Below are 17,879 nucleotides of genomic sequence, written 5' to 3'. Positions count from 1 at the left end.
TGCAGAGGGAAAAAATGCTGTGATGTGTTGTTGCTATCCAAAATGTGAAATTTAATAGCTGATCAGATAATTGCAGGATAAATTGTTTTATTCAGGGTCCCAAAAAAGGTGATTCAAAAGACTTAGATTTGCTTTGGAAACATTAGGATCCAAAAGAGCATAAAGATAAATGTCTCATTCTCCTCTCCTTCCATGGGTAAAATGGGTTAGCCCAAATAAAATGACTCTTAACCCTGTGGGTTTTAGATGTTTTCACTAATTGGGAAAACAAAATTGTTTCCCATTTGTTCTTCTGGAGACACAAATAGAGCTATAGTTCTTCAAACTGTTTGTGTAAACGGTCAAATTACTTTTTTGGTTTTTAAACAGACTTGTTTCCTGAGCTGAGAACTCATTAACAGACTTACCCTGCAGTATGTTTTTGTCTCCTGAATTAAAGCAGATCAAAACAAAACAACAACCAAGAAGGCCCACCATAACCTGCATGTAGGTTTTTAGCAATAAGGAACTACCCGTGACAGATGCCTAGCCATTGTCATGTGAACAACTTTGTTATAGTAAACATAAACAAGAGATGCACTGGGGGAGCTACCAGAACTGCTTGATCAGACTTTAAGGAGAGTCATTATACCTTAAGCAGCATGACTATTTAGGGAGTATCCTGTTCAGGATTTTGGAAAGCTCCAAGTGTGTGGTGGCTGTGGACTTATGAGGCTGCTGATGGTTTCTGTGTTACCTGTTTCTAAAATAAATTTTCCCTTTTTAAATGAATCATTTTATTCTATTTTATTTTTTTTAATGTTTATTTATTTTAGAGCAAGAGATAGAACATGAGTGGGGGAGGGGCAGAGAGAGAGAGAGGGAGACACAGAATCTGAAGCAGGCTCCAGGCTCTAAGCTGTCAGCACAGAGCCTGACATGGGGCTTGAACTCACAGACCACAAGATCATGACCTGAGCCGAAGTCAGATGCCCAACTGACTGAGCCACCCCAGGCGCCCCTAAATGAATCATTTCATGGGGGGGGGGGCGGGGGCTGAAACAAAATCTTGTGAACTTGGGGATTTAAAATTAAACTGATTTGGGGCACCTGGGTGGTTCAGCCGGTTAAGCATCAGATTCTTGATTTCAGCTCAGGTCATCTTCTCATGATTCGTGTGATTCGTGGGATGGAGCCCCATGTTGGGCTCTGCACTGATGCACTGAGCCTGCTTGGGATTCTCTCTCTCCCTCTCTGCTCACTGTCTCTCAAAAATAAATAAAAATTTAAAATTAAACTAATATATTTGTCAGTAGGGTTGTGGGCCAATATTGCAACCATATTGCTTTCACATGTGTTTATGGACTATATGTAATTAATTAGTCTTATACTTTATTCTTTGTGTTTATAAGCTTGTGAAAAAATCAGGTACTTATGGAGGAACTTCATCAAGATCTGACTTTGCAAGTGCAGTTTTGTCTGTGCTTTTAAGTTCAAGAAGTTATTAAGTGAGACTCCTGGAGGTCAGAGAGGGACAAATTAAATATAAGGCTAATCAGAGTCCCAAGATGTTTTGAAGGGTGGCTGGTTTGTTTTGTTTTGGAGTAGCAGTTGTGTTTGTTGTGCTCTCGGAAGCAAGACCCCTGATCTTAAGAGTGTCAGTACTTGTCTTTCTTGTTTTCTTTAGGTAAATGTTTGAAATTTCTTAATCAGGTTGAGTAAAATAGGTATCCTGCCCTAAGGGCTTTCCTGCTTAGTGGAAAAGCTGTGATTTATAAAGTTAACACCATAATGAAATAAATTGATGGTGAAAAGCCTTGAGCAGATTGCCTGTGTAATAAATTTTAGACTATTTACCCAGGTCAGTTTGTTTTATTATTATTATTATTATTATTATTATTTCTGCTCTTGTCAGAATTGTCATTTCTAATAGTAGGATCCCTCAAACTCTTTAAACCAAATCTTGCTTGCTATTGTAGAAAATAGGCTCAGATTTCTTCTTAAAGTCCAAACCATTTCTTTAAAGACTAACGGATGTTTGCCCTCCTCTTCAGTCAGTGAGAGGTGACAGTTAAGTGCACTCTTACAGGTTTCTTTCCTCTTTGCTTCTCAACACTTCCACGTTCAGTGGAAGTAGACTTGCATCCCTTTGGGTTTTGACTGAAGCACACACCCATCCCCTTCCTGCCTCCCTGGAACTGTTTCAAGATTTGAAGAGAAGGGTTTGTTTGGGGGCGTTTCCCTCGTCTTATCTCCGTCTGAGCATATGCTAGGGTTGAATGTATTTTGACCCTTCCACTTTAAATTTGGAGCTGAAACACAAGTTTAAAGTACAACAGGAGAAGAGAGTCTGCTGAACTTTAAACATGAGGGATCCAGGGAGGAAGGTGCGTACATGCATTCTGAAGCTTTCCCAGAGAGGTTGTCCATCTTTATTTATTCAGACACAGAATTGTAAGCTAATAACTACTAGGTAAAGGGAAAATATTTAAAACTATATAGAGATGTGTGACACATTGTGTGTTTATGTGCTTAATTTTACAGGAATGCCTCTAGTATTGAGTTTTGAAATTGATGGGAGAGCAAGTAAATTCTGAATTTTTATTTGAAAGCCTTTTGGAAAAGCTTAGGAGGATGGGTATTTGCAAGGAAAAATGTATTGTTTGTGATTGATCTTTAAGGCAATGACTAAAAAAGTATAGATAGACATTTTAGGTATTTTATCATTTTGTCTTCTAAAGCATAAAATTTTTAAAAAGCTATAAATAGTTATTATGAGATAAAGGTCACCCAGATTCTCCTCAGAGTTGAAAAGCAAGTCTCTCTCCATTGATTATTACTTATCTTTGTCTAGTGGCTTTGAGGACAGTACATTGTGTGTATAGACTGATTTCTTTCTTGACTGATCTTTTCCAGAGCCTGGCCCAACTCGAGAATCTGTGCAAACAGCTCTATGAGACAACAGACACAACCACTCGACTGCAGGCAGAGAAAGCCTTGGTTGAATTCACCAACAGCCCTGATTGCCTGAGCAAGTGCCAGCTGCTCCTCGAAAGAGGAAGTGTACGTAAGGCTTGAAAAATCCTGTAGGATCAGAAAGGTTGAGGAAAATACATTCTAAGTTTAAGGGTGGACTGGGATAAGTTTTGTTCCTTAATTCTTCTAGGTACCTCTGCCTCCTTAATTTCACCTTTAAAAAGCACCATAGCCAGCTGCCTGGTCGACAACAAAAGGACACACAGCCCCATCAGGAAAATCTCACTGAAATATATCTTGTTCTCTCATTTTTCATCTTGAATCAAATTTCTGGGACTTTTTTTTTCCTGTTTCTCACACTTAAGTACCACCTCATATCCTTTACAAAGAAGACAGACCTTTCTTACCCACATAGCCCATGTCACACAGCGTACAAGCTTCCTGGTCACCTCTGTTCTTCCTCCTCTGTACCAGAGCCACTGCTTACTGCCTCAGAGGGGTTGGGGAAAATCTTGACAACGAAAACTACAAGAAGTTACAGTTTTTAAAAAGGGAATCAGAGCTCCTTCCAGCTTAAAAATGGCAGTGTGGTGATCAATATAATAATGTTAATGAGACATAATTTGATTAAGTTAACATTTTAGGCAAGATGGAGATCTTAGGAAGGGAAGGGTAAGAATCCAACCAGGGTATCATGAAAGGGCACCGAGAGTCAGAATCCCAACTAGCAGCAAATATCTGAAGGTTACAGAGGCCCCGGGTCAGAGGTTGTAGAGTGCTCTGCTCTGCTTCTGCATGTACTGTTTTGTATATTGCTTTCCAGTCACTCAGTCTTAGGATTGACCCACTTAGATTTGTATATTTGTGCTACGGGAGATGCACAACCAGCTCTTACAGGTGACTCCCACTGGGGCCCCACCCTATCATATCTGACATCGTTAACTCCGGATCCTCATGTTGACAGTCAGTAAGTAAAACAGGCTGGAATAAATTGGTGCAATACTAAACACAATTATAGTGGATGCTTCCTTCTAATCTCTATTGACTTCTTAGAGTGACCTAGCAGATTTATTGGAATTATGTGTGAAAACCATTTAGATGTTATATATTGTATAGTTACATTTATATGCTCTATTCTGTAGTTAGAGTAACCTCTCTTGCGTTATTAGTAATTTGACACACCTGCTGTAATCAGTTAACCCATGTTCAGGGCTGTTGAGTGAAAGTCACATATCAAGTGATTTTTTTATAGATTTTTTTTTTCTTAAGCATAAAGTTTTTTATAACTGGTGGCATTATGCAGTGCCTATGGATAGCCTGCTGTCTTAAGGACTTTTAGTGTCGTGGGAAATTATCCTTAAACCTTAATTAAATTGTTTTAATAGTTCTGAGTCTGTCACTGTTATATGACACTATTATAATAGAGCCACATGGAAGAATTTGTACATGGCTCCCTTTTATACATTATGATCAGTTAGAATACTCTTGATTCTCCATAAGGTTAAAATTCATAAAATCCACATACGAGAATATGATAATGCTATTCCCTTGCACAGGGCATAATTTTTCTTTCTCATAAATAATTGTTATAAATTTACTTTAAAACTACCATATACATTCTGGAAAGCTGTATCTGATTGCTAGTTATGCTGCTGTGAAGATAAAAGTTTAGGATTAACTGTACAGCTTAATGTAATGACTTCCTCTAATGCTGTTGTTTTTTTTTTAACTTTCTAATGGTATACTACAGGAATATTTTGAGTTGAAACTTTTTGAAGCATCATTATAACAAGGCTTTTGACAGAAGATTTCTCAGTTTAAATAAGAGATCTGTCTTCTTAATATCTTTCTGAAGTGACCCCCTCTAAGTGATGCAGAAGTGGCACTGGGTTCAGTTTGATCAGGCCATTCACTTCATACTGCCTTGTTCGTAACTGAAATCAGTTAAGTGAACACGTACTGTGTGTGGGACTCATTTTTCCTGAGGCCCTCTAAAATGCAGAGAAACGAAGAAAATAGCAAAACTGATTAATTTTTCTTGAATCTAAGCATAGATATCCAAATAAAAAACCTCATGACTGACTAATTCAATAAAATTGAATTCTGAGTCTTTTCCCCCCTCTTTTCACAGTCCTCTTACTCCCAGTTACTGGCAGCTACATGCCTTACAAAGCTTGTATCACGCACAAACAACCCTCTACCATTGGAGCAACGCATAGATATTCGTAAGTAGAGAATTATCGGTTTTTCCTTCAAGAAATTAGTTTGTTTAATGATGTGCTAATAATAGTTAAATTCGTGTTGCTTGTTTGATAATGTTCTGCAATTGCTGAGCATAAAAAATACATAGAATCCAGTTTTTTTCCAGAATTAGGGGCCTTATATAATTATTTCTAGATAAGTCTAAGTCCTCCCTTTTGTCATCAGGGGGACAGTCCTGTCCTTTGTCATCAGACTGTTTTGTTCAGCCTTTACTGCCACTAATAACTAAGAAAAAACAATTGTTAAGGATTTTGAATTCTGTGCAGACAAGCTCAGTACATTCAAGCTCAAGTACATTCAGAACGGCCATACTCCAGGGTCTTCATTGTGACAACTATAAAATCCTGAATTGGAAAGCCTAGTAATCTTAAATTCAAAGGGCCATTTTCTCAGTAGTATTAAGAATTAAGGGAATACAACAAAAACAAGAGTTACAGGAGGTTTAGGGGAAATAGTCTAAATTTACCATTCCTCAGACATTTCGTATATTTAAAGATGTTTGCCCTTCCCTGGCAGAGCTTGCTTTATGTGACTTTTTTTGTTTTGTAGGGAACTATGTGCTCAACTACCTTGCCACTCGGCCAAAGTTGGCGACTTTTGTGACGCAAGCGCTTATTCAGTTATATGCCAGGATCACAAAACTGGGCTGGTTTGACTGTCAGAAGGATGACTATGTCTTCAGAAATGCAATCACAGATGTCACAAGGTTTTTACAGGTAAGATGTATATATCTGATGTAATAAGAATGTGAGAAGCAGCTTGCATACGCATATGTAATAAACATTACACATTTAAACATTACACAAAGTGGTATTATCTTATACATTCTCTTCTGTGTCTTTTTCACCTTTAATATGCCTTAGCTTTGCATGTTTACACGTCAGCACGGACAAACTCCGTTCCAATCTTAAGATACCATAATTTAGTTAACTAATTTCTTATATAGGTGGGCATTTAGTTTAGTTTTCTATTTTGACTGTTATGTAAACACTTGAATGAATATCCTAGAATATATATACCTGTCATATTTGGAGTAAGTGTGTTTGAAGAGTGAATTCCTAGCCATGGAATTATACAATCAAAGGGCTATGTGCATTTTTGGCTGTCAAAGATACTTCCAAATTATCCTCAAAAAAAGTTGTTTCCTACAGCAATTAAAGAGTGTCTGCCTTTCTCCCGTACCTTCACCCTGGGAGCTCAGCTTTTTAATTTTTCCAATTTAATAGCTAAAAAGAATTAGTATCTCAGCATTTGAGTTATAAATGAGACAAAACAAAATTTTCATTTGTTAATTTACTACCTATTTTTTTCTGTGAACTTCCTGTTTTATATCTTATGTACATTTTAAAAATCTGGTTCTCTGTCTTTTTCTTATTGTATGTAGTCTCTTTGTAAATTATGTTATGCATTCATTTGTCACTTATCTTAAATGTATTTTGCCAGTTTCTCTTTGTATAATGGGTATGAGGTAATACAAGTATTTTTAAAGTACAAAAGGCCTCAATGTTGATAAAGGCAGATTTAGCAGTCTCCCTGCATGACTGCTAGGTTTTGTGTGCTGCAAAGCAATAGTGTTATGTTATGTTATGTTATGTTATGTTATGTTATGTTATGTTATGTTATGTTATGTTTATTTACTTTTTCAGAGAAAGAGAGAGACAGAGGCATGAGCAGGGGAGGGGCATAGAGAGGGAGACACAGGATCCCTAGCAGGCTGCAGGCTCTGAGCTGTCAGCACAGAGCCCAGCACGGGGCTTAAACTCAAAACCCATGAGATCGTGACCTGAGCTGAAGTCAGACACTCAACCAACTGAGTCAGCCAGGCGCCCCAGCAAAGCAACAGTTTTAAACTGCAGTTCCTTGCTACCTTATCCAGGCAGTTTTGATAGCAACACAGGATTGTGCCATTTCAAAATTGTGAGTGCACTGCCATTGCTGAAATCAAGCTGCACATCCCAACTTCTACCTTATGTTTTTGTTTTTGTTTTTGTTTTTGTTTCCAGGATAGTGTTGAATACTGCATCATTGGCGTCACAATTTTATCTCAGCTAACCAATGAAATTAATCAAGTAAGTGCTACAGCCTTCCTCATTGAAGTAAGTGCCATATTTTTTCTCAGTATTGGTGTTTTCTGCTATGTGTGGGATGATCTTTTTTGGCAGTTGTGTGCTTTTGCGGTAAGTGATTAATGCCCTTTGAAACAATAGTTCCATTGGGTTTTCCTCTGTAAGTGCAGCCTTCCTCATTCTTAATGTCCTGGTCCTCTTCTGTCTCCAGAATATTTGATCCTCCCATCAGCTAGCTATCCTTGCTGGAATTAAGGTTCATTGTGAGAGATGGGAGGAGCAGTCCTAAGTCAAAACGTTAATGAAACAATTGTTAAATGAGTCCAAAAAAGGGACCACAAAAGTGGAACCAGAATATTTGTTTGCCACTTCTGTATACATTAGTATGTGTTTATAGTCATTTAAAACTCAGTTCCCATGTGCTATTAAAGATTTGTGGGGGGATCTTTTTAGAATGCATAAAACATTGTGCTAAATACCAAATAATTATTTGAGTATCCATTGACGTTATAGATTACTACAGAGGAAACACCAGTGGCTTTCTTTCGCTCTGGCTATTATTTTGGTAGTCATTTACTTTTATATCCGGCTAAAATTTTATAATTATTGAACAGGCCAGTATTAATATTAATTGTGACATCTCACCCTTCGGTTGTCAGCTGTTAATTACATTGGCATCACTGTTGCTCTGGTGCATATTTATGCAGACATTTTTATTAACCCTGAGAAATTTTAACTGTGAGTTAGTACTACTATAAATGCATCAGCTTACAGCCATTTAAAACCTGGAGTCCATATTATGTTCTATGTCACATGCGATCCCCACTGTGGTCAATCATTATCAAAATAATAATAGCTTATACTTTTGAGTGATTACTATGTGACAGGCACTCTTCTAAAGACTTCACTTATATTAACTAATTTTATTCTCACAGTAGTCCTGTGAGGTAGGTACTATGGTTGTCCCGTTTTCTATATAAGGAAACTGAAGCACATAAAGGTAAATAATTTGCCTAAGATGTCACAGTCAGCAAGCAAAAGTATCTGAATTTGAACCCACATAGTCTTATTCGAGAACCGATGCTCTTAACAACTAACTTATTAATGTAACTGCTATTACCTTTGTGGTAGTAGTAAAGCATGCATTAACTAAATACAGAGATTGCGGAGTTAATGTTCTCCTTTTTGGGGGTGACTGGGTGGCTCAGTCAGTTAAGCATCCAACTTTGGCTCAGGTCATGATCTCATGGTTCATGGGTTTGAGCCCTGCGTTGGGCTCTGTGCTGACAGCTCAGAGCCTGGAGCCTGCTTTGGCTTCTGTGTCTTCCTCTCTCTCTAATCCTCCCCCACTTGTTCTCTGTCTCTCTCTCAAAAATAAATAATAAACATTAAAAAAAATTTTTTTTAATGTTCTCTTCTTTGAAGCTTAGCCCCACAAAATACATTAATGTTAATATTTTTAAAAAAGAAAACTTCAAACTTTTGTCTGTCTTAATGGAAATGTGTGTAATGTACTTAATGTAATTGTTCTCTATTATGATCAGCATAACTGATTATACTTGGAATATGGTACATAATCTAGCAATGGAATAATATTCAAGACATTTATGATGACACAGTGACAGTGAAGCTAGAATTGGGGAATATTTTGAACCTCTATAAAATTCAGTTTTCTGTTGGGTTTGTGTTTTTTGGGGGGGAGGGGATTGTCAGATTTAAATCAGCATTTTTCTGTATTCGTGTTTGAACTTAGAAATAAAATCAAGGGAGGGGTGCCTGGCTTGTTCAGTAGGAGGAGCATGTGACTCTTGATCTCATGGTCGTGAGTTTGAGCCCCACACTGGGTGTAGAGATTACTTATAGATAAAGCGTTAAAACAAAAAAAAAGGGAATCAGAGGGAGTGCTGCATTACTCTTTAATGAGCCCCCTCTTGAATGAGTTGATTGGTCTATAGAAGAGATTTAAGCTTTCAGTAGGTGGTTGGACTAAAAATTCCCTTGGTAACCTTGAAATCCCTTTGTTCCCTTACTGAAGTGTCTGTGTGTCAGAAATAGAGGGCATACTAAAGAAGCCAGCGATGGAGTCCTTAACCACAGAAACCTTTAAAGTTTGGCTGAAAAGAGAAGAACAGAGGAAAAAAATGAGAGACCAATACAACCATTCAATTTAAGTGCTCACTTCTGGGATAGAAACTACATGTTGAAATAGGTTAGAGAAGGCAGAGAATGTTGTGGGCTATTGTCAGTTATCCCAAGTTCATGGTTGTTAGTTAATTAATGACTGTTGTAGAAATTCTATGGTAACTTTGGTTGTTTACCAAACCCAAGCCTTGCCACTGTCTGTTTCTGAGACTAAGCCACAATACAACATGCTAGTAATTATTAGCAATATCTGCCAGCAGTTTGTTAAATTTTACCCCCTTGTGCAGAGGAAATTAAAACTTTGGAGTGGAGATACTCATCTCTCTTTCCGTCTTCCATCTGTAAGCAATAGACAGATCCTGGCTAGCTATTAGCCGCTTATTGTCCTTTGCATCCTCTTACTATACATAAGTTAATGGTGATTTAAACATTAAAAATGTATTTTGTATATACAAGTTGGTTTTATTGGAAATCCTAGTTTATTTGAAGTCTGCATGAAAGTTTTTTTTTCTTTGCAATTAATTCTAAAACTTGGATTGGTTTATTTTTTGCACAGGCAGACACCACCCATCCTTTAACCAAGCACAGAAAAATAGCCTCTTCTTTCCGAGATTCATCGTTATTTGATATCTTCACACTTTCCTGCAATTTACTAAAACAGGTAAGATTGTAGGTTGGGTCCTCCTTCCCAGGCCTCTTTGAAAGGATGAGAATGAGTGGGGACCTGTTAGGGGTCAGCTCCAAGCCAACCCCTTGAGAGTTGGTGCAGCCCTTTAACCATCACCATCTCTCCTACGACACCTGCCTCTGAGATGCAGAAGAAAGTGGCACGCTGACCACTGACATTAGGAAAAGGATTGGAATTGCCCTATTTCAGAGCTGTTCCCCTAAGCAAAGCACAGTAAATGAACACATATCCCAAGGAATCTGGTATAGCACAGAATTTGGGACTTGCTGTTTGCTTTTTTTATACGCACATAAAATCTTCCTTCATGGAGTAAAGGCATGTTAGCTTTATGGTGTTTGGATTCTTAGTGCTCTGAAAGTAGGTTCAGGCTGCATTGTTAGCATACTGAAACAGGCCAGCTCCCCTGCCCCCTGCTGAGTTACAGGCAGCAAATAAACAAGCAACATCTGTAAGGAAAAGTAGATTTTGAATTTTTAACATCCATTTAGATTTCATATCCTGAAGGGGTAGACAGTTATCATATAAGGAAATTACCTGTTTTAAAGCATAAAATTGGTGTTGTGGTTCATTTATGGATAGAGTTGAACTAAGAAAACAATGCTCACCTATGAGTTCTACACATTTGTAACAATGGGTAAGGAAGCTTCTCTCTGTAGAAAGCTAAATGGGATTAGCCTCTGGCTGTTTGTTTTTGTTTTGTTGTGGGGGGTTTTGGGGAGTTGGGTTTTTGTTTTTGTTTTGTTTTTGTTTTTAGTCTCTTTTTCCATTATGTCTCAACTTTTAGAGGCAAGTTTGGATTCTTTCTGTTGCTCCATTTAATGATGTTCATCTTCCTCAATTACTTCATTCTACCTCAGAATTCCCAAACATTCCTCAGGTTGGGCAAGCTGCCTGGCAAAAGCTGTTGTACCCCCTGGAGGGGAAAAGCTTTGGAGAAAACTGAGGATTGACTCCTCCCCACTGATACTGTCAAAAACAGTTAGCCAGCCGGTCACTGAGTTCACAGACACTATCTAGAAATTATTAGGATCTCATAGCAAATGGAACAACCACACATCCCATATTGCTTCAGAATTCCTTGTGGTCACTGTGTCTACAACATGTAAAGGATAAGTGTCCAAAGAGGGATGTCTTTAAATACCAGTTTCATGTTTTTATGGTAAATAAGGATCTAGGATTTTCATAGTGACGTTAAAGTGATGGAAGTACAGTGTCTTTTGCAGGGGAAAACTTGCTTTATTGATTTGAAATACTGCCCTCCTTATCTGGCTTAACAGCTTTCTCAGGAGTCTGGCAGCAAGCTGGGAAGAGAGGAGTGATTGTTTGGGGCTCATTATGTGGTCACTTTTACAGGCTTCAGGAAAGAATCTAAACTTGAATGATGAAAGTCAGCATGGCTTGCTCATGCAACTGCTCAAACTCACTCATAACTGCCTAAACTTTGATTTCATCGGCACTTCTACTGACGAGTCCTCAGATGACCTGTGCACAGTACAGATCCCCACCAGCTGGAGATCAGGTAACAGAATTTTACCACCTGGGACAGACTGCTGCTGCTCAGACCTGCACAACGTCTGTGGGATGACAACCCTTTGCTTGTTGTTAGAGACGATTTAGAAGGTCAGCATCTGCCTTGATAAAGTGAGGAAGAGGTTGTTGGAGGAATCTTACAGATCCCTCAGCCTCAGAGCCTTTTTTTAGTTACTGGGTTACTAACGAATGTAACTTTGACCTTCCTACATTAATCACCTAGAGACCCCTGTGATCTTACTCATTTGACATAATTTCTAGCTTTAAAAATGAAATAAAAGAACTTGTTCTTATTCTGTGTTCTTTAGGATAAAACTTGAACACAGTCCTGATTGGTTTAAGTTCTCTGAGAGTCAGAAAAATGAATCTGTCTCTTAGAGGAGCTAAAACCTAGTTCTCTAAAAACAACAGCGAGGGAAACAAAAAGCCCCTCTTACCTTGTCACTTTGAAAGGAGGTAAACACTGGGAGATAGGAAAGCAGGGAGATGTCCACTGATACATAGTCCCATGTGTACCACTGGCAATGAGCAGACATACTCAGTAACGCACTCCTTTGTCTTTTTCCAGCATTCTTAGATTCTTCAACTCTGCAGCTGTTTTTTGACCTGTATCATTCCATCCCTCCTTCATTTTCACCTCTGGTGAGTCAGGACCACAGTTTCTAAAACAAACCTACTTCTAGAAAGTAGCAATGGTGAATGAGCCTTATGCTTGTTCATTTTGTTGTATAAAATCCTAGAAGCAAGGCATAGAAATAGTGGGGGTAGTTATCTAGCCTTTTGTGGTAAAGCTTGTACCCTAAAGGTTCTTGCAGTAAAGTCTTAACTTAATTCTCTCTAAATTATTCCTTTCTAATGACAAATTGCTGCAGATGTCAAGCTCTTTTGGTCTCATCTTGAATCTGACTTTATACTACACCTCAAATCACAGGCTGGAGTGGGAGGGTTCACCTTGTATTGTCTAAATGAAGATGATCCTGCCCAAGAAAAGTTTTTAAAATCCTCAGGCACATGTTACATAGGTGATAAATGGAAGCTGTAAGGGGAAGACAAATTTGTATACTATCCTGGACAACATTTGAGGGCTCTTGGAAGTAATGCATTTCTTCTTTAAAGCAGAATAATTACCCTCCTCAAATCTCAAAATTATCCAGGTCCTAAGAGATACTGGTCTCGTATTTCAAATTGTTTGGTGTAAAATGCTACTGTACGAAACACAAATAAAACAGGAAAGTAATGGATGTTTTGCATAGTTTTTCTACAGTAGACTGTTTTCCTGGTTATTATGGTACTTTTCCAAATGTAGACCTTTGCTTTAGTAGAAACATGAATACATTGCTGTTTGTATCTTTATGTTTACTTCAGGAAAAGGTAGCTCACTCAAGAGGGGTAGTTAGTGAAAGGACTATTTGTAAAGATATGTGGGCAACATTAAGGGAATCCAACAAGGGGTGGTGAGGTGCCATACACCCTTAAGGGAGTACAATAGTGGGGAGCCCTTGGGGGCAAGAGGAGGAAACCCTGGAAAGAGCTGAAGCTGTGGCTTAGGGGAGGGCTGGACAGCAGAAGTAGGGACACTGCCAATCATGGCCCAGCCAGGAGTTGAGAGGGGGTGCCTCTCTCTTCCTGCCTTTAATCTCCTGCTAGAACTTTCCAGTGGTTGAGGCCTACTAGAGGCAAGAGGGCAGTGGAGCTTGGCTCTGCTTAGTTAACAGAAGTCAGCTTCTGAAGGAGTAGAGCAGTGTGGAGAAGGATAGAAGATATAGATCTGGAGGGGCAAACAGTGTAAATATCTAACATAGTGGGGAAAGAGAAGTGTTTTCAGTATAAAGCCTGGGTTTTTTTAGGACACAGATATAACTTGGTTATTTCATTATAGCACTACATAGCAAAGCCTGATGAGCCAAAAGTCTTCATGAAACAGAGAAAACCAAATCTAAAACTTTACTTAAAGTATGAATTGAATGATATTTTAAAACCTTAAATACATATCTTAACAAGAATCAAAGAAGCCGGTAGGTGGTCAAAGAATACTACCTAAGTGAATTTCTAAACTCTGGATTTAACTAGTTGTTATGGTAACTTGGATCTAATGGGGTTTTTTTTCTTGTAATAAAGCTGTTTCCAGTATCCTAAGTTGCATCTTCCTCAACTTTTTCTACATCATTGAAATGGTAGCAGGGGGTGAAAGAAAAGAATTAATGGCATATGTAATAAGAATATTATAGGAGGGGAAGGAGGGAAAAGATAATATGGAATAGCCATATCATCTTTTTAATCAATTGTGTTTGGATTGCATCTGCTTTTAGGTATTATCCTGCTTAGTACAGATTGCCTCAGTCAGAAGATCCCTGTTTAATAATGCAGAGAGGGCCAAGTTTCTCTCTCATCTTGTTGATGGTGTTAAACGAATACTGGAAAACCCACAGGTAAGATTTTTGAGAATTTATTTTTATTCGAATAAATACATACATATATATGCTGTTGTGGGGGTGGGGGTGATTAGTATATGCCTATCTGTTAGGAGTCAGAAGGAAATCCATCTAGAGGCCACACTTAGCAGAAATCCTAGAGAGCAGTTGGGTGTGTCATTCTTCAGAAGGTTTAAGTGAATCTGTATCTGTAGGCAGTTTCTTGATCCCAAACGAGGGATTTGTATGCTCTCGCTTCAAGAATGCAGGACTTATACAGGAAAAATAGGGAGAGAGCTAGTCATTTTCCCTCAAGAAATGTGGTTTTTGTTTTTCTTTTCTTTTTTTAATATACATTATTTACCTAAGTGTATAGGGCTGCTTTTAGGTGGGAAGAGAGATAAAGTGCTTTTTCTAATATATACATTCTGTAACTCGATTGCCCTTTTTGTCTTTTTCAGTCCCAGAGATTCAGCCAACACCTACTTTTCTTAAAGTACCACTTCTCTATACTAGGAAATACCATACAAGCATTTCATTTTTAAATATACTTTGTCCTGTCCCTCTGTTTAAAAAAATAAAAAAAAATTTTTTTTTGAAGTTGAAGTATAGTTGTCTCAGAATGTTACATTAGTTTCAGATGTACAACATAGTGAAACAACTCTTTATGTTATGGTATTCTTACCTCAAGTGTAGCTACCATCTGTCACCACACAACACTACTACAATACCGTTGATTATATTCCCTGTGCTGTACCCTTTTATCCCTGTGACTTATTGACTCCATAGCTAGGAGTCTGTATTCCCACTCCCCCTTCACCCATTTTTGGTCATCCCCACAAACCTTCCCCTCTGGCAACCATCAGTTTGTTCTCTGTATGTATAGGTCTGTCTCTGCTTTTTTTTGTCTGTTCATTTGTTTTGTTTTTTAGATTCCACATATAAATGAAATCATATGGTATTTGTCTTTCTCTGTCTGCCTCTCTATATATATGCACACACACACACACACACACACACACACACACACACCACTTTTTTTATCCATTCATCTGTCAGTGGACACTTACGTTGCTTCCATGTCTTGGTTATTGTGTTGTATATGCTGCGGTACACATAGGGGTGCATATATCTTTTCAGGTTAGTGTTTTTGTTTTCTTTGAGTAAATAAATACCCAGTAGTGGAATTACTATATCATGATATTTCTGTTTTTACTTTTTTGAGGAACCTCCATACTGTTTTCAGCAGTGACTGCACCAATTTACATTCCTCCCATCAGTGCATGGGAGTTTGTTCTTCACCATATCCTCACCACCATTTGTTATTTTTTGTCTTTTTGGGTCAAGATTTTTTGTTTGGTTTAAAGTAAGCTCTACAGGGTGCCTGGGTGGCTTGGTCGGTTAATCATCCGACTTCGGCTCAGGTCATGATCTCACGGTCCGTGAGTTCGAGCCCCATGTCGGGCTCTGTGCTGACAGCTCAGAGCCTGGAACCTGTTTCAGATTCTGTGTCTTCCTCTCTCTCTGCTCCTCCTCTGTTCATGCTCTGTCTCTCTCTGTCTCAAAAATAAATAAACGTTAAAAAAAAAAAAATTTTTAAGTAAGCTCTACACCCATTGTGGGGTTTGAACTCATAACTCTGAGATCAGGAGTAGCATACTCTAATGACTTAGCCAGCCACGTGCCCCAGTATTTCTTGTCTTTTTTTAACTAGCTATTCTGACAAGTGTAAAGTGGTAGTATCTCATTGTGGTTTTGAGGATTAATGATATTGAGCATCTTTTCATGTGTCTGTTGGACATCTACATGTCTTCAGAAAAATGTCTATTCAGATCCTCTGCCCATTTTCTAATCAGGTTGTTTTTTGGTGTTGAGTTGTAGGAGTTCTTTATATATATTGGATGTTAACTCTGTATTTATATCATTTGCAAATATCTTCTCCCATTCAGTGGGTTGGTTGTTTTTTCATTTTGTTGATGGTTTCCTTCACTATGCAAAACCATTTTATTTTGGTATAGCCCCAGCACTTTATTTTTGCTTTTGTTTCTCTTGCCTGAGGACACATATCTAAAGAAATGTTGCTGTAGCCAATGTCAAGAAGTTGACTGCCTACATTTCCTTCTAAGAGTATAATGGCTTCAGATCTCACATTTAAGTCTATAGTCCATTTTGAGTTTATTTTTTGTGTATGATATAAGAAACTGATCCAGTTTCTTTTTTTTTTTTGCATGTAGCTGTCCAATTTTCTCAGCAGCATTTATTGAAGACTGTTAAAAATGCATTTATTCATTTAACAAATACACAGATCACCTACTATGTGCCAGGGATGTGTTGGTGAACAAAACAAAGTATGCTAATAGAGGAAGACCTGTGTAAGAAAACAGATATGTTTGTCTAATATGCAAGCAAATCCAAAGTGTTTGATATAAGTATGAAGTAAAACACATAAACATACTAATATAGGACTAAATTTATTATAACAATGGTGATATAACGTAAATAAACTAAACATTTGTGTAACTTTGCCACTGAAGTGTTAGTCTTATTTAATGATCTGACAGATGTGAGAATGAAAATTTCATAATTTTTTTATCAGTATAAGACCAGTCATATCTTAGAATGTGCTCCTTTTATGCTATTTAATAGCTGCTTTAGGCAATTAATGTGATCCTTCTGGGCTTCTATTTCAGACTCTTTATTGATGCTAGAAATTTTATCTCACAGGATGATTTTTATGAACACATGAAATAATAGATGCGACCGTCCCTTTTTAAAAACAACTTTTAAAAAAAATTGTTTTTAAACATCCTAACAGAAGTGTCATTCTTTTTTTTTTATTATTATTAATTTTTTTTTTAACATTCATTTTGGAGAGACACAGCACGAGTGGGGGAGGGGCAGAGAGAGAGGGAGACACAGAATCCGAAGCAGGCTCCAGGCTCTGAGCTGTCAGCAAAAAACCATGACTCAGGGCTCGAACTCATGAACCGCAAGATCATGACCTGAGCCAAAGCTGGACGCTTAACCAACTGAGCCAACCAGACATCCCGAGATGTGTCATTCTAAGGGAGGACCTCTAGCTCAGAAGTTAAAGTAGATTCTCCTTTCCCCTCATGCCATCCCAAATGTCATTCTGGAAGTATAGTGAATCACATTTTACATTTCATTTTCCTTCTGTGCTGTCACCAGAGTTTATCAGACCCAAACAATTACCATGAGTTTTGCAGACTACTGGCCCGATTGAAGAGTAACTATCAACTGGGAGAATTAGTAAAGGTGGAAAACTACCCTGAGGTCATCCGATTGATAGCTAACTTCACAGTGACCAGCCTACAGGTTTGTCTTTGATTGCTTGTCTCTCTCTTACCTACACATAGGAACCTTTTCTCTGGCTCATTGGTTTTAAACTTCTAAGAATACAGGCAGACCTCGTTTTCTTGCACTTCACTTTATTGCGCTTCACAGATACTGCATTTCTGACAAAGTGAACGTTTATGGCACCCCTGCGTCGAGCAAGTCTTCTGTCTGTGCCATTTTTCAGCACCATTTGTTCACTTCATGTCTCTGTGTCACATTTTGGTAATTCTCCCAATATTTCATGCTTTCTCATGTGTATTACAGTGATCTGTGATCAGTGATTACAGCTTCCTGAAATCTCAGATGATGGTTAGCATTTTTAGCAATAAAGCATTTTTTAATTAAGATATGTACATTGTCTTTTTAGACATAATGCTATTGCACACTTAATATATTACAGTATAGTGCAAACATAACTTTCTTATGTGCACTGGGAAACAAAAAATTCATTTGACTCACTACTGTAGT

At 38.0% G+C, this 17,879-nt stretch overlaps 1 protein-coding gene across 1 annotated transcript in view; it reads left to right on the top strand.

The window, feature by feature from the left end:
* Positions 1–1,902: 1,902 nt before the first annotated feature.
* XPO7 (exportin 7) overlaps positions 1,903–17,879 on the top strand; it is a 40,673-nt gene continuing 24,696 nt past the window's right edge. The window contains exons 1-10 of the mRNA XM_053216451.1: positions 1,903–2,366; positions 2,896–3,042; positions 5,087–5,180; positions 5,767–5,933; positions 7,221–7,313; positions 9,982–10,086; positions 11,467–11,632; positions 12,212–12,285; positions 13,953–14,072; positions 17,244–17,390. Of these exons, the coding sequence (XP_053072426.1) occupies positions 2,346–2,366; positions 2,896–3,042; positions 5,087–5,180; positions 5,767–5,933; positions 7,221–7,313; positions 9,982–10,086; positions 11,467–11,632; positions 12,212–12,285; positions 13,953–14,072; positions 17,244–17,390 (1,134 nt within the window). The 5' untranslated portion in view covers positions 1,903–2,345. The remainder of the gene's footprint in view (positions 2,367–2,895; positions 3,043–5,086; positions 5,181–5,766; positions 5,934–7,220; positions 7,314–9,981; positions 10,087–11,466; positions 11,633–12,211; positions 12,286–13,952; positions 14,073–17,243; positions 17,391–17,879) is intronic.

Source organism: Acinonyx jubatus, chromosome B1 (assembly GCF_027475565.1).
Source record: "Acinonyx jubatus isolate Ajub_Pintada_27869175 chromosome B1, VMU_Ajub_asm_v1.0, whole genome shotgun sequence".
Lineage (NCBI taxonomy): Eukaryota > Metazoa > Chordata > Mammalia > Carnivora > Felidae > Acinonyx > Acinonyx jubatus.
Note: the sequence above shows the minus strand (reverse complement) of the source record. Positions and strands in the feature narration are given on the sequence as shown.